Source organism: Salmo salar, chromosome 04 (assembly GCF_965601325.2).
Source record: "Salmo salar chromosome 04, fSalSal1, whole genome shotgun sequence".
In the NCBI taxonomy this organism is placed as follows: Eukaryota; Metazoa; Chordata; class Actinopteri; order Salmoniformes; family Salmonidae; genus Salmo; species Salmo salar.
This window is the reverse complement of record NC_138294.1, coordinates 18570054-18587371: the sequence shown is the minus strand read 5'-3', so window position 1 is coordinate 18587371 and position 17318 is coordinate 18570054. Positions and strand designations below refer to the sequence as shown.

Here is a 17318-nt window from a genome sequence, read left to right as displayed (position 1 = left end):
AAGAGGGGGAAGGAATAATTTAAAACAGGGATGAGAAAGGAGGAGAGGAAGACATGATCAGAGAGAGAGAGAGAGAGAGAGAGAGAGAGAGAGAGAGAGAGAAGTGTGGTGGTCTCGGGTGTAGGACTCCTGCTCAAGGACAGAGGAGACCCAGATCACGGTTTGATATTCACTATGAATAATAAAAGAAGAGAAAGAGAGAGGGAAGAGAAACATAAAAGGGCTGGAGAGGTACGTCAAGGGTGAGACGGCTCCCTCTCTACCACTGGGCTGCTTGTGTGTGTGGCCCACTGAAGACCCTCGTTAATGAAGTCAACAGTGGGGGTCGCTCATTACCGTCGGAAACCATGCTGATGGTCTACCAGTCGCCTGTCAATCATCTGGGAGACAGGGAGCCCCGCCTCCGCCCGTCCATTAGAGGAACTGAATCATGGTCCATCACTGTCAACAAGGCAGGACAGAGTACCAACGAGACTAGCCTGGATATAAAAATGATTTGGTCTTAACTTTAACCACTGACCCAACAGTACATTCTGGCCATGAAAACATTACACCACATGATGCATCAAGAAAATAATAATTGTTTTAAAGTGGCAATATGCAACTTTTTGTGCAATAAAAATGTGAGTTATAGATCTATCATTCCACTTGAAAGCAAGTCTAAGAAGTGGTAGATCCGTTCTATGTGCTCTGTTCTATGCTTCCCGTTCTTAAGTTTTGTTTTTGTGTATTTTACTTTGGGTTTTGTACACCAGCTTTAAACAGCTGAAACAACAATATTTTGGGTTATGGAAAATATATTTCACAGCAGTTTAGATGGTACAATGATTCTCTACACTATACTGTCTTGTTTTGTTACATAAACTGACATTAGGCAAACTATTAGAGTTTTAGCAACCAGGAAATGGCGGAGAGATTTTTGCATAGTGCATCTTTAATGTGACATATCAATAATCTTGACTCCATAGTGTAAAAATAAAACAATTGGCAACACACTTTTATTTAAATTCAATTTCAATCAGTTAACAATATGACATAATTACCTATTGCAAGATACAGTATGAAGTGAACACACAAATGTCTAGTAGTATTCTGAAATAAAATACATTTCAGAATATACCTAGATATAACAAACAAAACACACAAAATGTATATTTTATGATATCATTCACGTTAAGAGCATTTGGTCACTGAAACGTGAATGGAACAATGGAATCCAATCGGTCTAAATGGGACATGGAATGCATGAGTCCAGTATATCCTAAGAGGGGAAAGAGTATGTCTGCTTCTTACTTTATTAAGAGAGTACTTGTTCTTTCGTTGAGTCTGCACTGTTGGGTCAGGTCCCACTCCGAGCACCCTGGGGTCCTTGAGATCCACAATAAAGTACTGAAAATATCAAAATAAAAAAAACATAACAAATCATGTCTAACTTGAAGTAAAAACGTAAGCATAATGTTATCATCACCTCAGGATGGCATTTGGAGTAGGGAGAGAAAGAGAGAGAGCGTTTGTCTCTGTACTGTAAATTAGCCTGACGCTAAAGGGCCTTGTCTAGCAGATGGAGCGCGCTAACCACTAACGCAGATGTTGGGGGCTCATTTACAAAGGCTGGGCCCCGGCACGGCACTAGACCGCTGCGTGAGCGAGTGGCTCGGAGTGAGTCGACAGCGCTTTTCTCGTAAATATTGGTTCTGGAAGCGCGGCGTGGAGGCAACTTCATACACGTGCGCGCTCACACACACACAAACACACACACACCACACACGCAGAGAGAGCAACTTCAGGTCGACTTGGCCAACTCAGCCCCCGCTGAGAAAGAAAGGCCTGGGCACGAAGGAGGGATGGGGAGAGAAGAGGAGGAGGAGAGTGAGAGGATGACAGTTTTTCCCAGCCGCAGCCCTCAGCCCCGGAGTGGGAGTCAGGCGATTTCGCTGACTGGTGTTGTGAGCGCGGCCAGCGCTTCTGTCAGCACTTTCCTCTCCTTCATCTTCACACACAGCACCTCCATTAGGAGAGCAGCAGAGGGGATCTGTGGAGGGGGAGGGGAGAGGGGAGAGAAAAAGAAAAAACACAGAACAGTTAAAGTCTGCATTTTGACACTTGGCATCTTTTCAGAGGGCAGGTTTGTTGTTATTGTGGTACAGTATAGAGAGGAAAGAGAGGTTGGGCCTGAGAGGGGCAGTAGAGAGAGGTTAGGCCTGAGAGGGGCAGTAGAGAGATGTGGGCCTTGAGAGGGGCAGTAGAGAGAGGGGTTGGTCCATGTTTAGTGTTTTCCACAAAGCATTTCTTAAAAACAGATTACTTCGCAATAATGAAAAAGGAACAGCTGAGCACTTCGTTATTTTAGGATGTCCTGAGGTACACTATATATAGAAAAGTATGTGGACACCTCTTCAAATTAGTGGATTTGGCTATTCCAGCCACACCTGTTGCTGACGGGTGTATAAAATCGAGCACACAGCCATGCAATCTCCATAGACAAACACTGACAGTGGCCCGTACTAAAATGGCCCGTACTGAAGAGCTCTGTGACTTTCAACGTGGCACCATCATAGGATGCCACCTTTGCAACAAGGAAATAATAATAGGAATAATGGTCTGGGCCTATTTTTCATGGTTCGGGCCCCTTAGTTCCAGTGAAGGGAAATCTTAACTCTACTGCATACAATGACATTGTAGATGATTCTGTGCTTCCAACTTTGTGGCAACAGTTTGGGGAAGGCCCTATCCTGATTCAGCATGACAATGCCCCCGTGCACAAAGCGAGGTCCATACAGAAATGGTTTGTCGAGATCGGTGTGGAAGAATTTAACTGGCCTGCACCTAGACCTGACCCCATTGGCCTAATCACCCAAAATCAGCACGTCCTCACTAATGCTCGTGGCTGAATGGAAGCAAATCCCCGCAGCAATGTTCCAACATCTAGTGGAAAGCCTTCCAAGAAGAGTGGAGGCTGTTATAGCAGCAAAAAGGGGGGGTGGGCAACTCCATATTAATGCCCATGATTTTGGAATGAGATGTTGGATGAGCAGGTGTCCACATACTTTTGGTTCTGTAATGTAGATACTGGTGTTCTGCTAGTCAGCATGCTCTCTGAGTGAACATTCAGTGTTGTATACGAAAGGAGAGGAGGACACTCTAGACTAATGACAGTTGCACTCAGTGTTAAAGTTGAGGGGAATAGTTTGGGTTTCTCTCACTGTGTATGTGTGTGTGGTTTCCTTGCTGCAGGCGAGGGAGAGAGAGAGGGGGCAGTCTTAACCTCTGCGCCCAGGCTAATTTTGTTTTTCCTCTTGCCTCTCAAAACCGACACAAGGACTTTATGGAAATCAGGCCCTGGCGATCAAAGGCAGATATATCACACATAAATATTCACATAAACTCTGTGCATCCGCTCTGAAACGCTGGGAAACCTATTCATTCCTGTAGTGGGGGTTTTTAAAGTCTCGCTGTGGCCAGATTTGAGTAGTAGTGCACTGAAGCTGGCTTAGCTCTGAAACTCATAAAAAGTTGTATTATGCTTTAATCATAGAACATATCTTCATAAAATATGTAAACCAGATTAGCACTAAGTACTGGAGCTTAAAGGTTCTCTTCACGCTAAGATCTTGAAAGTGAATTGAAGTGGCTTACTGGAGGAATTATACAGAAGTTACACATTCAGGATGTTTATTTTGCTCTGTTCCTCTGAGTCTCCTCTACCACTGCTGAGACACCTCTCTGTTCCTCTGAGTCTCCTCTACCACTGCTGAGACACCTCTCTGTTCCTCTGAGTCTCCTCTACCACTGCTGAGACACCTCTCTGTTCCTCTGAGTCTCCTCTACCACTGCTGAGACACCTCTCTGTTCCTCTGAGTCTCCTCTACCACTGCTGAGACACCTCTCTGTTCCTCTGAGTCTCCTCTACCACTGCTGAGACACCTCTCTGTTCCTCTGAGTCTCCTCTACCACTGCTGAGACACCTCTCTGTTCCTCTGAGTCTCCTCTACCACTGCTGAGACACCTCTCTGTTCCTCTGAGTCTCCTCTACCACTGCTGAGACACCTCTCTGTTCCTCTGAGTCTCCTCTACCACTGCTGAGACACCTCTCTGTTCCTCTGAGTCTCCTCCACCACTGCTGAGACACCTCTCTGTTCCTCTGAGTCTCCTCTACCACTGCTGAGACACCTCTCTGTTCCTCTGAGTCTCCTCCACCACTGCTGAGACACCTCTCTGCACCTCTCTGGAGAGACAACACTACACACACAATCACAGCTCAGCTCCTCACCACTGCTCTAATCAGCTAACTACAGTACACTTACAGCCACTAACTAAGCAAACAAACAACTACACAGTCAAATATAGTATAAAGAGATGCCACAGCACAGGGCTATGGGAGAGGAGACAGAGAGGGTGATAATGATAATAATAATAATAATATATGGTATGTAGCAGATGCTTTTTATCAAAAGAGACTTTCAGTCACGCGTGTTTACATTTTATGTATGGGTGGTCCGGGAATTGTAGCGTTGCAAGGACAATGCTCTACCAACTGAGCTACAGAGGACCTCAATGATAATCATGATTGATATGGCTCAATAAAGGTAAACATACAGATTGAGAAGTGTACCTCAGTCTAGTCTGGTTTAAGTGTGTGTAACTCATAGTCTACATAAACACAACCTTCCTTATTCACAGAGGTGACCTATCTGGTTTGTATGCTGTGTGGCCTCTGTACTTCTGCACGGAGCGTTTTCTTTTAGCAGCCGTATGGGTTACATTTGTGACAGACAGTGAGATCAAACACAGAGCTTGCTACCTGGGGCAGGTGGGACACACAGGCCCTGGAGCGACACACACATTGTACCGGTGTCTCTGCCTACTCTCTCTAATGGCACCAGAGGGACCGCTAGGACCTGTCATTACTATGTAACCGCTGCTTTACAGGGGCCCCGGACCCCTAGGGCAGCTAGCACCTTTTCAGTGGACACCCCCATGAATGTCTTTCAGAGCCCCTCCTAGAACCTGTTTTGTTTGTTGTCAGTGACTCTTTGTTAGTTCCACCTTCTGTTTGAGTGACAATTTTTGTTTTTTTTGCTGGGGAACGTACCAAATTGTTAACTAGCAACAACAACTGAGCCCTAAAACACAGCCACCAGAAGAGGCAAACAAAATAAAACCCAAACCAAACTTAAAGACAGGAAGCAAACCAAAAAAATTGAGCAAAACGACAACAGGGAAGATCAGATATATTACAGTTTTTTTTAGACATCAACTGGGCCAGCACAGGTGTAACACATACTGACTAACGAGGTGACACCAATCGGTGCGCCCAACCCCAAAATATAAATGGAAAAACCAAAAGCCTGTAACACCTTCCCCCTAGCCCCCATCACTATTCAATAGGCCCCGCAGACCAGAGCGATTGTCTGGATACGTTTTCATTAACACGGCCCGGTGTGTTAGCTCTGACGTGCTAAGCTACCCCGTTGAAAGTCTGCGTGTGTGTGTTGAGTGTGTGTGTGTGTGTTGAGATACTGACAAGAGACAATATAAGGTGGCCGAGGGCGCGACGTAAAGGTGGTTTTACCAGACCAATTAAATGACACTGTTATTCCAGAGCCTGGGGCGCCGCTGGAGGCGGGGAGCCGTTCGCGGTACAACACCGGGGCTCCCATTGTGCGTTAGACGCCATTACGTGCACAACACCTCCCTTAACCGATCGATCATTCACATGTTTTTTGTTCTCCCTCGGAACAGGTTAGCAGGTTTCGAGGGCCCAATTTGTGCGAGGAGAGGTAGACATGCATGGTGTTAGTGTAGAAGTCTAGATAGAAATGGAAAGAGGGAGGGGGACGACAGAGAAAAAGGAGCGGTAACAACACATTTTTATTTGTTCCATTGCAGCAAAGTTCTCTTGCAACAGGGTGATCAAATTAAGATCCTGCATCTGTACCTCTTAGAAATGTGATTGACTGATTGATGGACTGATTGATTTCAAAATGCTTTAGATTCAATGCTTGTTCTCCAGGTCCCTTGCATAGACCACTGAAATGGTACAATATGTTTTACCGTCATTTATAAAGCGTCGATAAGACACCTCCGATCTAGGCCACCGCGGGGAAGGGAAGGAGCTCCTTTACATGATCACAGGGAAACACTTTATGATCTTTGATCTGCTCACTTTTGTTTGAAATCAAAGTTATCAAACGGGGAATAAACAACAAGGAACAAAACAACACACAAAAGCACCCAAGACCTTCTAAAAAAAAGTCTGCATTTGATTATCCCGATAATGAATGTCACATGCAGATTAAAAAAGACGGGAAAAAAACTCAGGTGAGTAAAAGGAAAAAAAAATCACCAAAGTCTATTCTTCTTTTCCTTCTTTCTCCTTGGTAATTACGGTTCTCTCTCTCTTTCTCTCTCTCGTTGCCATGTTCCTTTCTATTCTCCCCTTTAGGGCCCCGGGAGACAGATATGAAAGAGAATTGGACACTTGGGGCCATAGATACTGTAATTAAAAATCTTTGCCTTATTTTTGAGTTGATATTTAGTTGGGAAACATCATCAGGTCTGTGCAACCTGTGTTATTAGAGCTGACCTAAATACAACCCAGATTAAACGCTTCAGCAACGCTACGGCAGGCCTTTGTTTTTCACTCATTAAGGAGTGGAAATGAGGTGATCATCACAGACACAATTCAGGTATAAATACATTAAGGTTATATCCACACAAAAGGATGCTGCAACGCTGCTGAAACCCTTTTATACCTGTTGGCAGAAACATACCATACTCTACAGTATACTGAAGTGTGTAATCCTATCACAAATCATGATGACTTGACTATTATGGTGCTGTTTCACAGCCCTCATAACAGGCTAACATTACTCAACGGGTCATCATAACAGGCTAACATTACTCAACGAGCCATCATAACAGGCTAACATTACTCAACGAGCCATTATAACAGGCTAACATTACTCAATGAGCCATTATAACAGGCTAACATTACTCAACAAGCCATCAGAACAGGCTAACATTACTCAACGAGCCATCATAACAGGCTAACATTACTCAACGAGCCATCATAACAGGCTAACATTACTCAACGAGCCATTATAACAGGCTAACATTACTCAATGAGCCATTATAACAGGCTAACATTACTCAACGAGCCATCATAACAGGCTAACATTACTCAACGAGCCATTATAACAGGCTAACATTACTCAACGAGCCATCATAACAGGCTAACATTACTCAACGAGCCATCATAACAGGCTAACATTACTCAATGAGCCATTATAACAGGCTAACCACAGGAGGTTGGTGGCAACTTAATTGGGGAGGATGGGCACGTGGTAATGGCTGGAACAGAATAGGTGGAAAGGTGTCAACAACATCAAACAGATGCCATTCCATTTGCTCGTTCCAGCCATTATTATGAGCCATCATGACAGGCTAATATTATCCAACGAGCCATCATAACAGGCTAACATTATCCAACGAGCCATCATAACAGGCTAACATTATCCAACGAGCCATCATAACAGGCTAACATTATCCAATGAGCCATCATGACAGGCTAACATTATCCAACGAGCCACCATAACAGGCTAACATTATCCAATGAGCCATCATAACAGACTAACATTATCCAATGAGCCATCATAACAGGCTAACATTATCCAATGAGCCATCATAACAGGCTAACATTATCCAATGAGCCATCATAACAGGCTAACATTATCCAATGAGCCATCATAACAGACTAACATTATCCAATGAGCCATCATAACAGGATAACATCATCTAATGAGCCATCATAACAGGCTAACATCATCCAATGAGCCATCATAACAGGCTAACATCATCCAATGAGCCATCATAACAGGCTAACATCATCCAATGAGCCATCATAACAGGCTAACATCATCCAATGAGCCATCATAACAGGATAACATCATCCAATGAGCCATCATAACAGGCTAACATCATCCAATGAGCCATCATAACAGGCTAACATCATCCAATGAGCCATCATAACAGGATAACATCATCCAATGAGCCATCATAACAGGATAACATCATCCAATGAGCCATCATAACAGGATAACATCATCCAATGAGCCATCATAACAGGATAACATCATCCAATGAGCCATCATAACAGGCTAACATCATCCAATGAGCCATCATAACAGGCTAACATCATCCAATGAGCCATCATAACAGGCTAACATCATCCAATGAGCCATCATAACAGGCTAACATCATCCAATGAGCCATCATAACAGGCTAACATCATCCAATGAGCCATCATAACAGGATAACATCACCTAATGAGCCATCATAACAGGCTAACATCATCCAATGAGCCATCACAACAGGATAACATCATCCAATGAGCCATCATAACAGGCTAACATCATCCAATGAGCCATCATAACAGGATAACATCACCTAATGAGCCATCATAACAGGCTAACATCATCCAATGAGCCATCATAACAGGATAACATCATCCAATGAGCCATCATAACAGGATAACATCATCCAATGAGCCATCATAACAGGATAACATCATCCAATGAGCCATCATAACAGGATAACATCATCCAATGAGCCATCATAACAGGATAACATCATCCAATGAGCCATCATAACAGGATAACATTACTCAATGAGGCCCAAGCCCTGTCCAACTGCCAAGCTATATGCTATCTCACTTTGGAATGTCCACTTTCAGCATCAATCCTTTTTTGTGTGCCTACTTCAACAAAGTCGGCCAGTGTAGAGCACTGAGGAAAAGAATGAATGAATGCAGTTCCAGAATAATCTTGACTGGCCAACTTAAACCAAACTATTAGTGTACAGCGTCTTTGTCTGAATAAACTATGTAGCTTGTGATCACAGTAAACACAGAGAGGAAGGTTATAGTCTACTTTGGTCTCTACTCGTCACACAAACCCAGTCGCCCACCTCCCCGAGGGCCCCTTGTCCCCACAATCTCTGCCTTGGCACATTTACAGTACAAAGTCTGAGAATCCCCCCCCTTCACACAACACAGTCACTGCTGATTAAATTAGCCCAATCATTAAACAAGGCTTAATTAGAGTCACTTCTTTCTGAAGGAACAACACTAGCTGGAGCGCATCGCTGTTCCTTGTCATTACTGCATAATAATTACCAACTGCAGAATAATTGCAGATGCTATCCGCCATCACTATGCCAGCATTGACAACAAACAAACACGTTTGAGAAGTTGGTAATATTGTTATTTGGGCATGGCGGTGCTTGACTCAAAAGTTACAATGGTTTCGGTTGAGTATGTAAGTAAGTAGCCTTGCACATGCCTTGGCTTGTGTGAGCTGGACCTGTTCACAGGAGCAGGAGCCTGACTGCTGTTTCTGTAGCATGAGGCAGCTTGATGTACAAGTACACCCCCTGTACAGGACACTAGTCTATCTCCTGTTTCTGTAGCGGGAGGCAGCTTGATGTACAAGTACACCCCCTGTACAGGACACTAGTCTATCTGCTGTTTCTGTAGCATGAGGCAGCTTGATGTACAAGTACACCCCCTGTACAGGACACTAGGCTATCTGCTGTTTCTGTAGCGCGAGGCAGCTTGATGTACAAGTACACCCCCTGTACAGGACACTAGGCTATCTGCTGTTTCTGTAGCATGAGGCAGCTTGATGTACAAGTACACCCCCTGTACAGGACACGAGTCTATCTGCTGTTTCTGTAGCACGAGGCAGCTTGATGTACAAGTACACCCCCTGTACAGGACACTAGTCTATCTGCTGTTTCTGTAGCATGAGGCAGCTTGATGTACAAGTACACCCCCTGTACAGGACACTAGGCTATCTCCTGTTTCTGTAGCGTGAGGCAGCTTGATGTACAAGTACACCCCCTGTACAGGACACGGGTCTATCTGCTGTTTCTGTAGCATGAGGCAGCTTGATGTACAAGTACACCCCCTGTACAGGACACCAGTCTGGGTCACTTGACAGCCTCAACAAACAACAATGTTTACAGGTAGACTCAGCCATGGACTAAGTAAACAGGAATATCGGGTCGAATTCCGCAACAACTAGGAGCGTTGAAATGCGAGGCTAAACTTCTCAGCGGTTTTGGTCCCGTAGCTATCACGTTGTAGCAATGTGTAGCGCCCCCATGCAAATGCGGCAGGTAGCCTAGTGGTTAGAGCTTTGGACTCGTAACCGAAAGGTTGCTAGATCGAATCCCGACCTGACAAGGTAAAAAATCTGTCGTTCTGCCCCTGAACAAGGTTGTAAACCCACTAGGCTGTCATTGTAAAAAAGAATTTGTTCTTAACTGACTTGCCTGGTTAAATAAAGGTTAAATAAAAAATAAAATGCTCAGATACACTGCGTGAGAGCAAAGTCTTGCATCACGCTCATCTGCATATCTGTGGTGCTGCTTGTGGCAACGTCATATCGCTGAGTCTCAGTTAAAGTAGTGTTGTCTAAGGGGTCTTGATTGAAATACAGGCCCAGATATGTAGAGTACACTACAGTAAAGATATAAAGTTAATCTTCTCTTAATGGACCCTGGGTTGACACAGTGCAGTGCCTATAGCAACCAAACTCCTCCCCCGAGGGTACTGAAGGGTAAATATTACCGCTCAATATCACACCAGCTTCCGCCACCCTCTAGTAAAACTTGAGCGTCCTCCCAATCGGCGATCGTAAAGGGCAGTGCGCCGACAACTTTTCAAATGTTTTTTTTGGGGGGGGCCTGTCAGGAGGGTTGAGTAGAAGGTTAAAGCTACAGTCTGTGATCTGGGACTCTGTTCAATGGTCATTTCAATTCAACAAGGCTTCTGTTTTGTTGTTTTTCAAATCCCAGAATGTAGCTTTAAAATGAGTGTGAAAGAGGATCTAGGGATGGACGGAGAGCAGTTCATTATGGGCCAAACAAACTGCAGATTGAAGGCCATAGACGTGTCCCAAATCACACCCTATTCCCTATTTTCAATAGGGCAGTGGCCAAACGTAGAGCACTAAATAGAGGATAGGGTGCTATTTGGGAGGCAGAAGACCATATATGCAGTCATTTCCCCGTGTTCATAAAGCCAGGCCCATTAAACTCAGCTCCAGTCAATAATTAGGATGCCACAAATAAACCAAGGCAATTAAATCAATATGGGCCTGGGCCATTTCAACCCCATTCTCCCTGGGCTGGTGATTGGCTAGACACCCTGTGGCACAGGGCACGTCTTCAGACACTACATCTTAGTGCTGTGTTATTCATGGTGGGGTGTAGTGGCTGGTGTGGGTCCGGGGCCCCCTGGCTAGTAAATTATTATGAGAGGAGGGGAACACCAGTGGAGCTGGGTAGGTGTGTGTGTATACAGTAGGAGCCTAAGATGGTGTTCTACTGAGACATATTGGGCTTTATTCCATTAAAAGCCCCCGGGTGGAGAGCAGAGGAGTGAGAGAGAGAGAGAGAGAGAGAGAGCGGGAGAGAGAAGGAAAGGGAGTGAGAGAGGGGGAAAGAGAGAGGGGGAAAGAGGGGGAGAGAAAGAGAGGGGGAAAGAGGGGGAGAGAAAGAGAACGGCAAAGAAAAAGAGAGGGAGAGAGGAGGAAATGAGATGCAATGTTTTATTTGTCTGTGAGAAGACATGTACCGTTGTGGCCAAAAGTATTGAGAATGACACAAATATTAATTTTCTGCTGCCTCAGTTTGTATGATGGCAATTTGCATATACCCCAGAATGTTATGAAGAGTGATCAGATGAATTGCAATTAATTGCAAAGTCCCTCTTTGCCATGCAAATGAACTGAATCCCCCAAAACATTTCCACTGCATTTCAGCCCTGCCACAAAAGGACCAGCTGACATGATGTCAGTGATTCTCTCGTTGACACAGGTGTGAGTGTTGACAAGGACAAGGCTGGAGATCACTCTGTCATGCTGATTGAGTTCAAATAACAGACTGGAAGCTTCAAAAGGAGGGTGGTGCTTGGAATCATTGTTCTTCCTCTGTAAACCATGGTTACCTGCAAGGAAACACGTGCCATCATCATTGCTTTGCACAAAAAGGGCTTCACAGGCAAGGATATTGCTGCCAGTAAGATTGCACCTAAATCAACCATTTATCGGATCATCAAGAACTTCAAGGAGAGCGGTTCAATTGTTGTGAAGAAGGCTTCAGGGCGCCCAAGAAAGTGCAGCAAGAGCCAGGACCGTCTCCTAAAGTTGATTCAGCTGCGGGATCGGGGCACCAATAGTACAGAGCTAGCTCAGGAATGGCAGCAGGCAGGTGTGAGTGCATCTGCACGCACAGTGAGGCAAAGACTTTTGGAGGATGGCCTGGTGTCAAGAAGGACCAGCAAAGAAGCCACTTCTCTCCAGGAAAAACATCAGGGACAGACTGATATTCTGCAAAAGTTACAGGGATTGGACTGCTGAGGACTGGGGTAAAGTCATTTTCACAGATGAATCCCCTTTCCGATTGTTTGGGGCATCCGGAAAAAAGCTTGTCCGGAGAAGACAAGGTGAGCGCTACCATCAGTCCCGTGTCATGCCAACAGTAAAGCATCCTGAGACCATTCATGTGTGGGGTTGCTTCTCAGCCAAGGGAGTGGGCTCACTCACAATTTTGCCTAAGAACACAGCCATGAATAAAGAATGGTACCAACACATCCTCCGAGAGCAACTTCTCCCAACCATCCAGGAACAGTTTGGTGACAAACAATGCCTTTTCCAGCATGATGGAGCACCTTGCCATAAGGCAAAAATGAAAACTAAGTGGCTCGGGGAACAAAACATCGATATTTTGGGTCCATGGCCAGGAAACTCCTCAGACCTTAATCCCATTGAGAACTTGTGGTCAATACTCAAGAGGCGGGTGGACAAACAAAACCCCACAAATTCTGACAAACTCCAAGCATTGATTATGCAAGAATGGGGCGCCATCAGTCAGGATGTGTCCCAGAAGTTAATTGACAGCATGCCAGGGCGGATTGCAGAGGTCTTGAAAAAGAAGGGTCAACACTGCAAATATTGACTCTTTGCATCAACTTCATGTAATTGTCAATAAAAGCCTTTGACACTTATGAAATGCTTGTAATTATACTTCAGTATTCCATAGTAACGTCTGACAAAAATATCTAAAGACACTGAAGCAGCAAACTTTGTGGAAATTCATATTTGTGTCATTCTCAATACTTTTGGCCACGACTGTAGGGCAGTAGTGAGGGGTGACAAGATAATAAAGATCTAGCATTGTGCAGATAACCAGAACACTTTTCCTAGAAATAACTAAGTGTGCTTGTACTGTAGCTACCAGTAGAAAGTGGTCTTATTAAAGTATTCACATGAACACACTACCAGTAGAAAGTGGTCTTATTAAAGTATTCACATGAACACACTACCAGTAGAGAGCGGTCTTATTAAAGTATTCACATGAACACACTACCAGTAGAGAGTGGTCTTATTAAAGTATTCACATGAACACACTACCAGTTGAGAGGTCTTATTAAAGTATTCACGTGAACACACTACCAGTAGAGGGGTCTTATTAAAGTATTCACATGAACACACTACCAGTAGAGAGGTCTTATTAAAGTATTTACAGTGTTCAAACACCATCACCCATACACATTACATCTATCACACCAACACTGAAAATACAATAGTTCCACACTCAAAACACACACACACACACACACACACACACCTCTTAAATCAATTCCTCACTCTCTGTCACACACACACACACACACTAAACTAGCCACTGTGTCAGGGCCTCCCCCTCTGTCCTTGTTATGTTGACGTGTGGCTGGCTGGTGTGGTGTTGACAGTGACAGTGAGCCTGGCGGGGCGGTGGGTGGTGGTGGCTGTGGCCCAGAGCCAGACACAGCAGACAGACGGACAGCCCAGTGACTGATGGTTCTGCTATTGACAGTGCCACTGAGATAATAAAGTGCTGTCCCACAGGCAGCTCCATTAGGGCCTGACAGTGACAGGACTGGGCTGCTGCAGAAGGAGTCAGGACACACACACACAGACACGCACGCACGCACAGAGATACAGACACACCCAACCACCAAGTGACAGCCAGCCAGCCAGCTAAGGACATGGATCTCTCTCTCCTACCCTCTTTCTCTCTCTCTGTCTATTTCTGTCTCTTCTCCTTTTTAACTGCGGTGACAGGGCAGTGTAGATGAACAGGGCAGATCATATCCCTGTTAAGGAAGCCTTGTTATTAGTGCGACTGCCACAGGCAGCAAGGTGACAGACAGGCCATAGTGTTCACTGTTTCACATTCTCCTGCTCACTGAGCAACTCAAATGGATGACAGGAAGACAGAACAGTTGTACTGTGGAGACTAGTGCTGCCTGCTTTCTAGAATATTGTCATTTCTATTGATGTACAGTTAAATCGGAAGTTTACATACACCTTAGCCAAATACATTTAAACTCAGTTTTTCACAATTCCTGACATTTAATCCCTGTCTTAGGTCAGTTAGGATCACCACTTTATTTTAAGAATGTGAAATGTCAGAATAATACTAGAGAGAATGATTTATTTCAGCTTTAATTTCTTTCATCACATTCCCAGTGGGTCAGACGTTTACATACACTCAATTAGTATTTGGTAGCATTGCCTTTCAGGTAGCCTTCCACAAGCTTCCCACAATAAGTTGGGAGAATTTTGGCCCATTCCTCCTGACAGAGCAGGTGTAACTGAGTCCTGTGCCTCCTTGCTCGCACACGCTTTTTCAGTTCTGCCCACACATTTTCTATAGGATGAGGTCAGGGCTTTGTGATGGCCTTGACTTTGTTGTCACAACTTTGGAAGTATGCTTGGGGTCATTGTCCATTTGGAAGACCCATTTGTGACCAAGCTTTAACTTCCTGACTGATGTCTTGAGATGTTGCTTCAATATATCCACATAATTTTCTCTCCTCATGATGCCATCTATTTTGTGAAGTGCACCAGTCCCTCATGCAGCAAAGCACCTCCACAACATGATGCTGCCACCCCCGTGCTTCACGGTTGGGATGGGGTTCTTCGACTTGCAAGCCTCCCCCTTTTCCTCTAAACATAACAATGGTTATTAAGGCCAAACAGTTCTATTTTTGTTTAATCAGACCAGAGGACATTTCTCCAAAAAGTACGATCTTTGTCCCCATGTGCAGTTGCAAACCGTAGTCTGGCTTTTTTATGGCGGTTTTGGAGCAGTGGCTTCTTCCTTGCTGAGCGGCCTTTTAGGTTATGTCGATATAGGACTCGTTTTACTGTGGATGTAGATACTTTTGTACCTGTTTTCCTTCAGCATCTTCACAAGGTCCTTTGCTGTTGTTCTGGGATTGATTTGCACTTTTCGCACCAAAGTACTTTCATCTCTAGGAGACAGAACGTGTCTCCTTCCTGAGCGGTATGATAGCTGCGTGGTCCCATGGTGTTTATACTTGCGTACTATTGTTTGTACAGATGAACGTGGTACCTTCAGGCATTTAGAAATTGCTCCCAAGGATGAACCAGACTTGTGGAGGTCTACAATTTGGCTGATTTCTTTAGATTTTCACATGATGTCAAGCAAAGAGGCACTGAGTTTGAAGGTCGGCTTTGAAATACATCCACAGGTACACCTCTAATTGACTCAATTGATGTCAATTAGCCTATCATAAGCTTCTAAAGCCATGACATTTTCTGGAATTTTCCAAGCTGTTTAAAGGCACAGTCAACTTGGTGTATGTAAACTTCTGACCCACTGGAATTGTGATACAGTGAATTAGAAGTGAAATAATCCGTCTGTAAACAATTGTTGGAAAAATTACTTGTGTCATGCGCAAAGTAGATATCCTAACCTACTTGCCAAAACTATAGTTTGTTAACAATAAATTTGTGGAGTGGTTGAAAAAATAGTTTTAATGACTCCAACCTAAATGTATGTAAACTTCCCACTTCAACTGTATCTAGTATGTCTTCTTAGTTCTCTAAAGACAACGTGTCAGTGTGTGAAGATAGGATGCACACTGACAAGGAACAACTGCCTGTGGTCTCCACTGTCTGTCTCCACCTTACGAAAATGACATTCACCTGCAGTCACACAGAGAGACAGAGACAAAGACACACAGGTACAGACACAGAGATAGAGACAAAAACACAGAGCCAGAGACCCAGAGTCACAGAAACAAAGACACACAGGCACAGACACAGAAATAGAGACAGAAACACAGAGACACAGGGACACAGAGACATATATATAGACACAGAAACAAAGACAGAAACACAGACACATAGACAGAGGCACAGAGACACAGCCACAGAGACTCAGCCCACAGAGACTCAGCCCACAGAGACTCAGCCCACAGAGACTCAGCCCACAGAGACTCAGCCCACAGAGACTCAGCCCACAGAGACTCAGCCCACAGAGACTCAGCCCACAGAGACTCAGCCACAGAGACACAGCCACAGAGACACAGCCAGACACACAGAGACACACAGAAACAGAGACATATGCCGTAGAGTACAGTACACACCACTAGCACAACTAAGCACAGTCACAGTCGGCTTCCTTTTTCTACTACTGGTGTAAAATCTCACCTGCCAACAAACTCCCCTTGATGTGTGTGTGTGTGTGCGTGTTTGTGAGAGAGAAAGCCTTGTCCCTCTAGAGTTACTGTGAGTTTATTAAGCCAGCGAGAGAGAGAGAGAGAGAGAGAGAGAGAGAGAGAGAGAGAGAGAGAGAGAGAGAGAGAGGAAAAAAAGACTTGAAAGGGGATGGATATAAAAGTCTGGCGTGAGATAGAATAGAAAAAAAAAGAGATAGAGAGAGGGGGGGGGGGGGTCACCATGGCAGTGTCTGTGGCCCCCTCCGGGACCCGGGGGCTAGTCTCAGCTTTGTCATCACCCTCTCCTCCCCCTCTCTCTCCTCTGCCCGCGGAAAACGTCGATAGCAGCCTGCCGGTGGACCGTCTCTGGTGGACGCTCGCTCATTCTCCCGGCATCGACAGCAACGCCAAATCAATATTTAGTTCCCCACTAACAAGCTGCCTTGGGGTCTGAGCCAGAGAGCGAGAGTGAGAAAAAGACGGGGGGGATAAAGAGATGGGGGGAGAGAGAGAGAGTGTGAAAGAAAGCAAGAGTGCGAGAGAGACAATGAGAGAGCGAGAGAGAAAGGAAGGGGAGGCATGCAGGAGGACAGTGGTGGAGTGGGGGCCTGATAACTGTCCGGCTAGAGGGGAAAAACATGGATTGAGTGGAGCCAGTGTGTGTCTGTGAGGGGAGGTGAAAAGGTCAGAGGAAGAGCCGGTGTGTGTCGTGGTGAGGAGGCGACGCATGAGTGCCTGC

At 45.0% G+C, this 17318-nt stretch overlaps 1 protein-coding gene across 1 annotated transcript in view; it reads right to left on the bottom strand.

Moving 5' to 3' along the window:
- Positions 1–970: 970 nt before the first annotated feature.
- The window catches only part of cntln (centlein, centrosomal protein), a 181035-nt gene continuing 164687 nt past the window's right edge, over positions 971–17318 (bottom strand). The window contains exon 27 of the mRNA XM_045716502.2: positions 971–2032. Within this exon, the coding sequence (XP_045572458.1) occupies positions 1922–2032 (111 nt within the window). The 3' untranslated portion in view covers positions 971–1921. The remainder of the gene's footprint in view (positions 2033–17318) is intronic.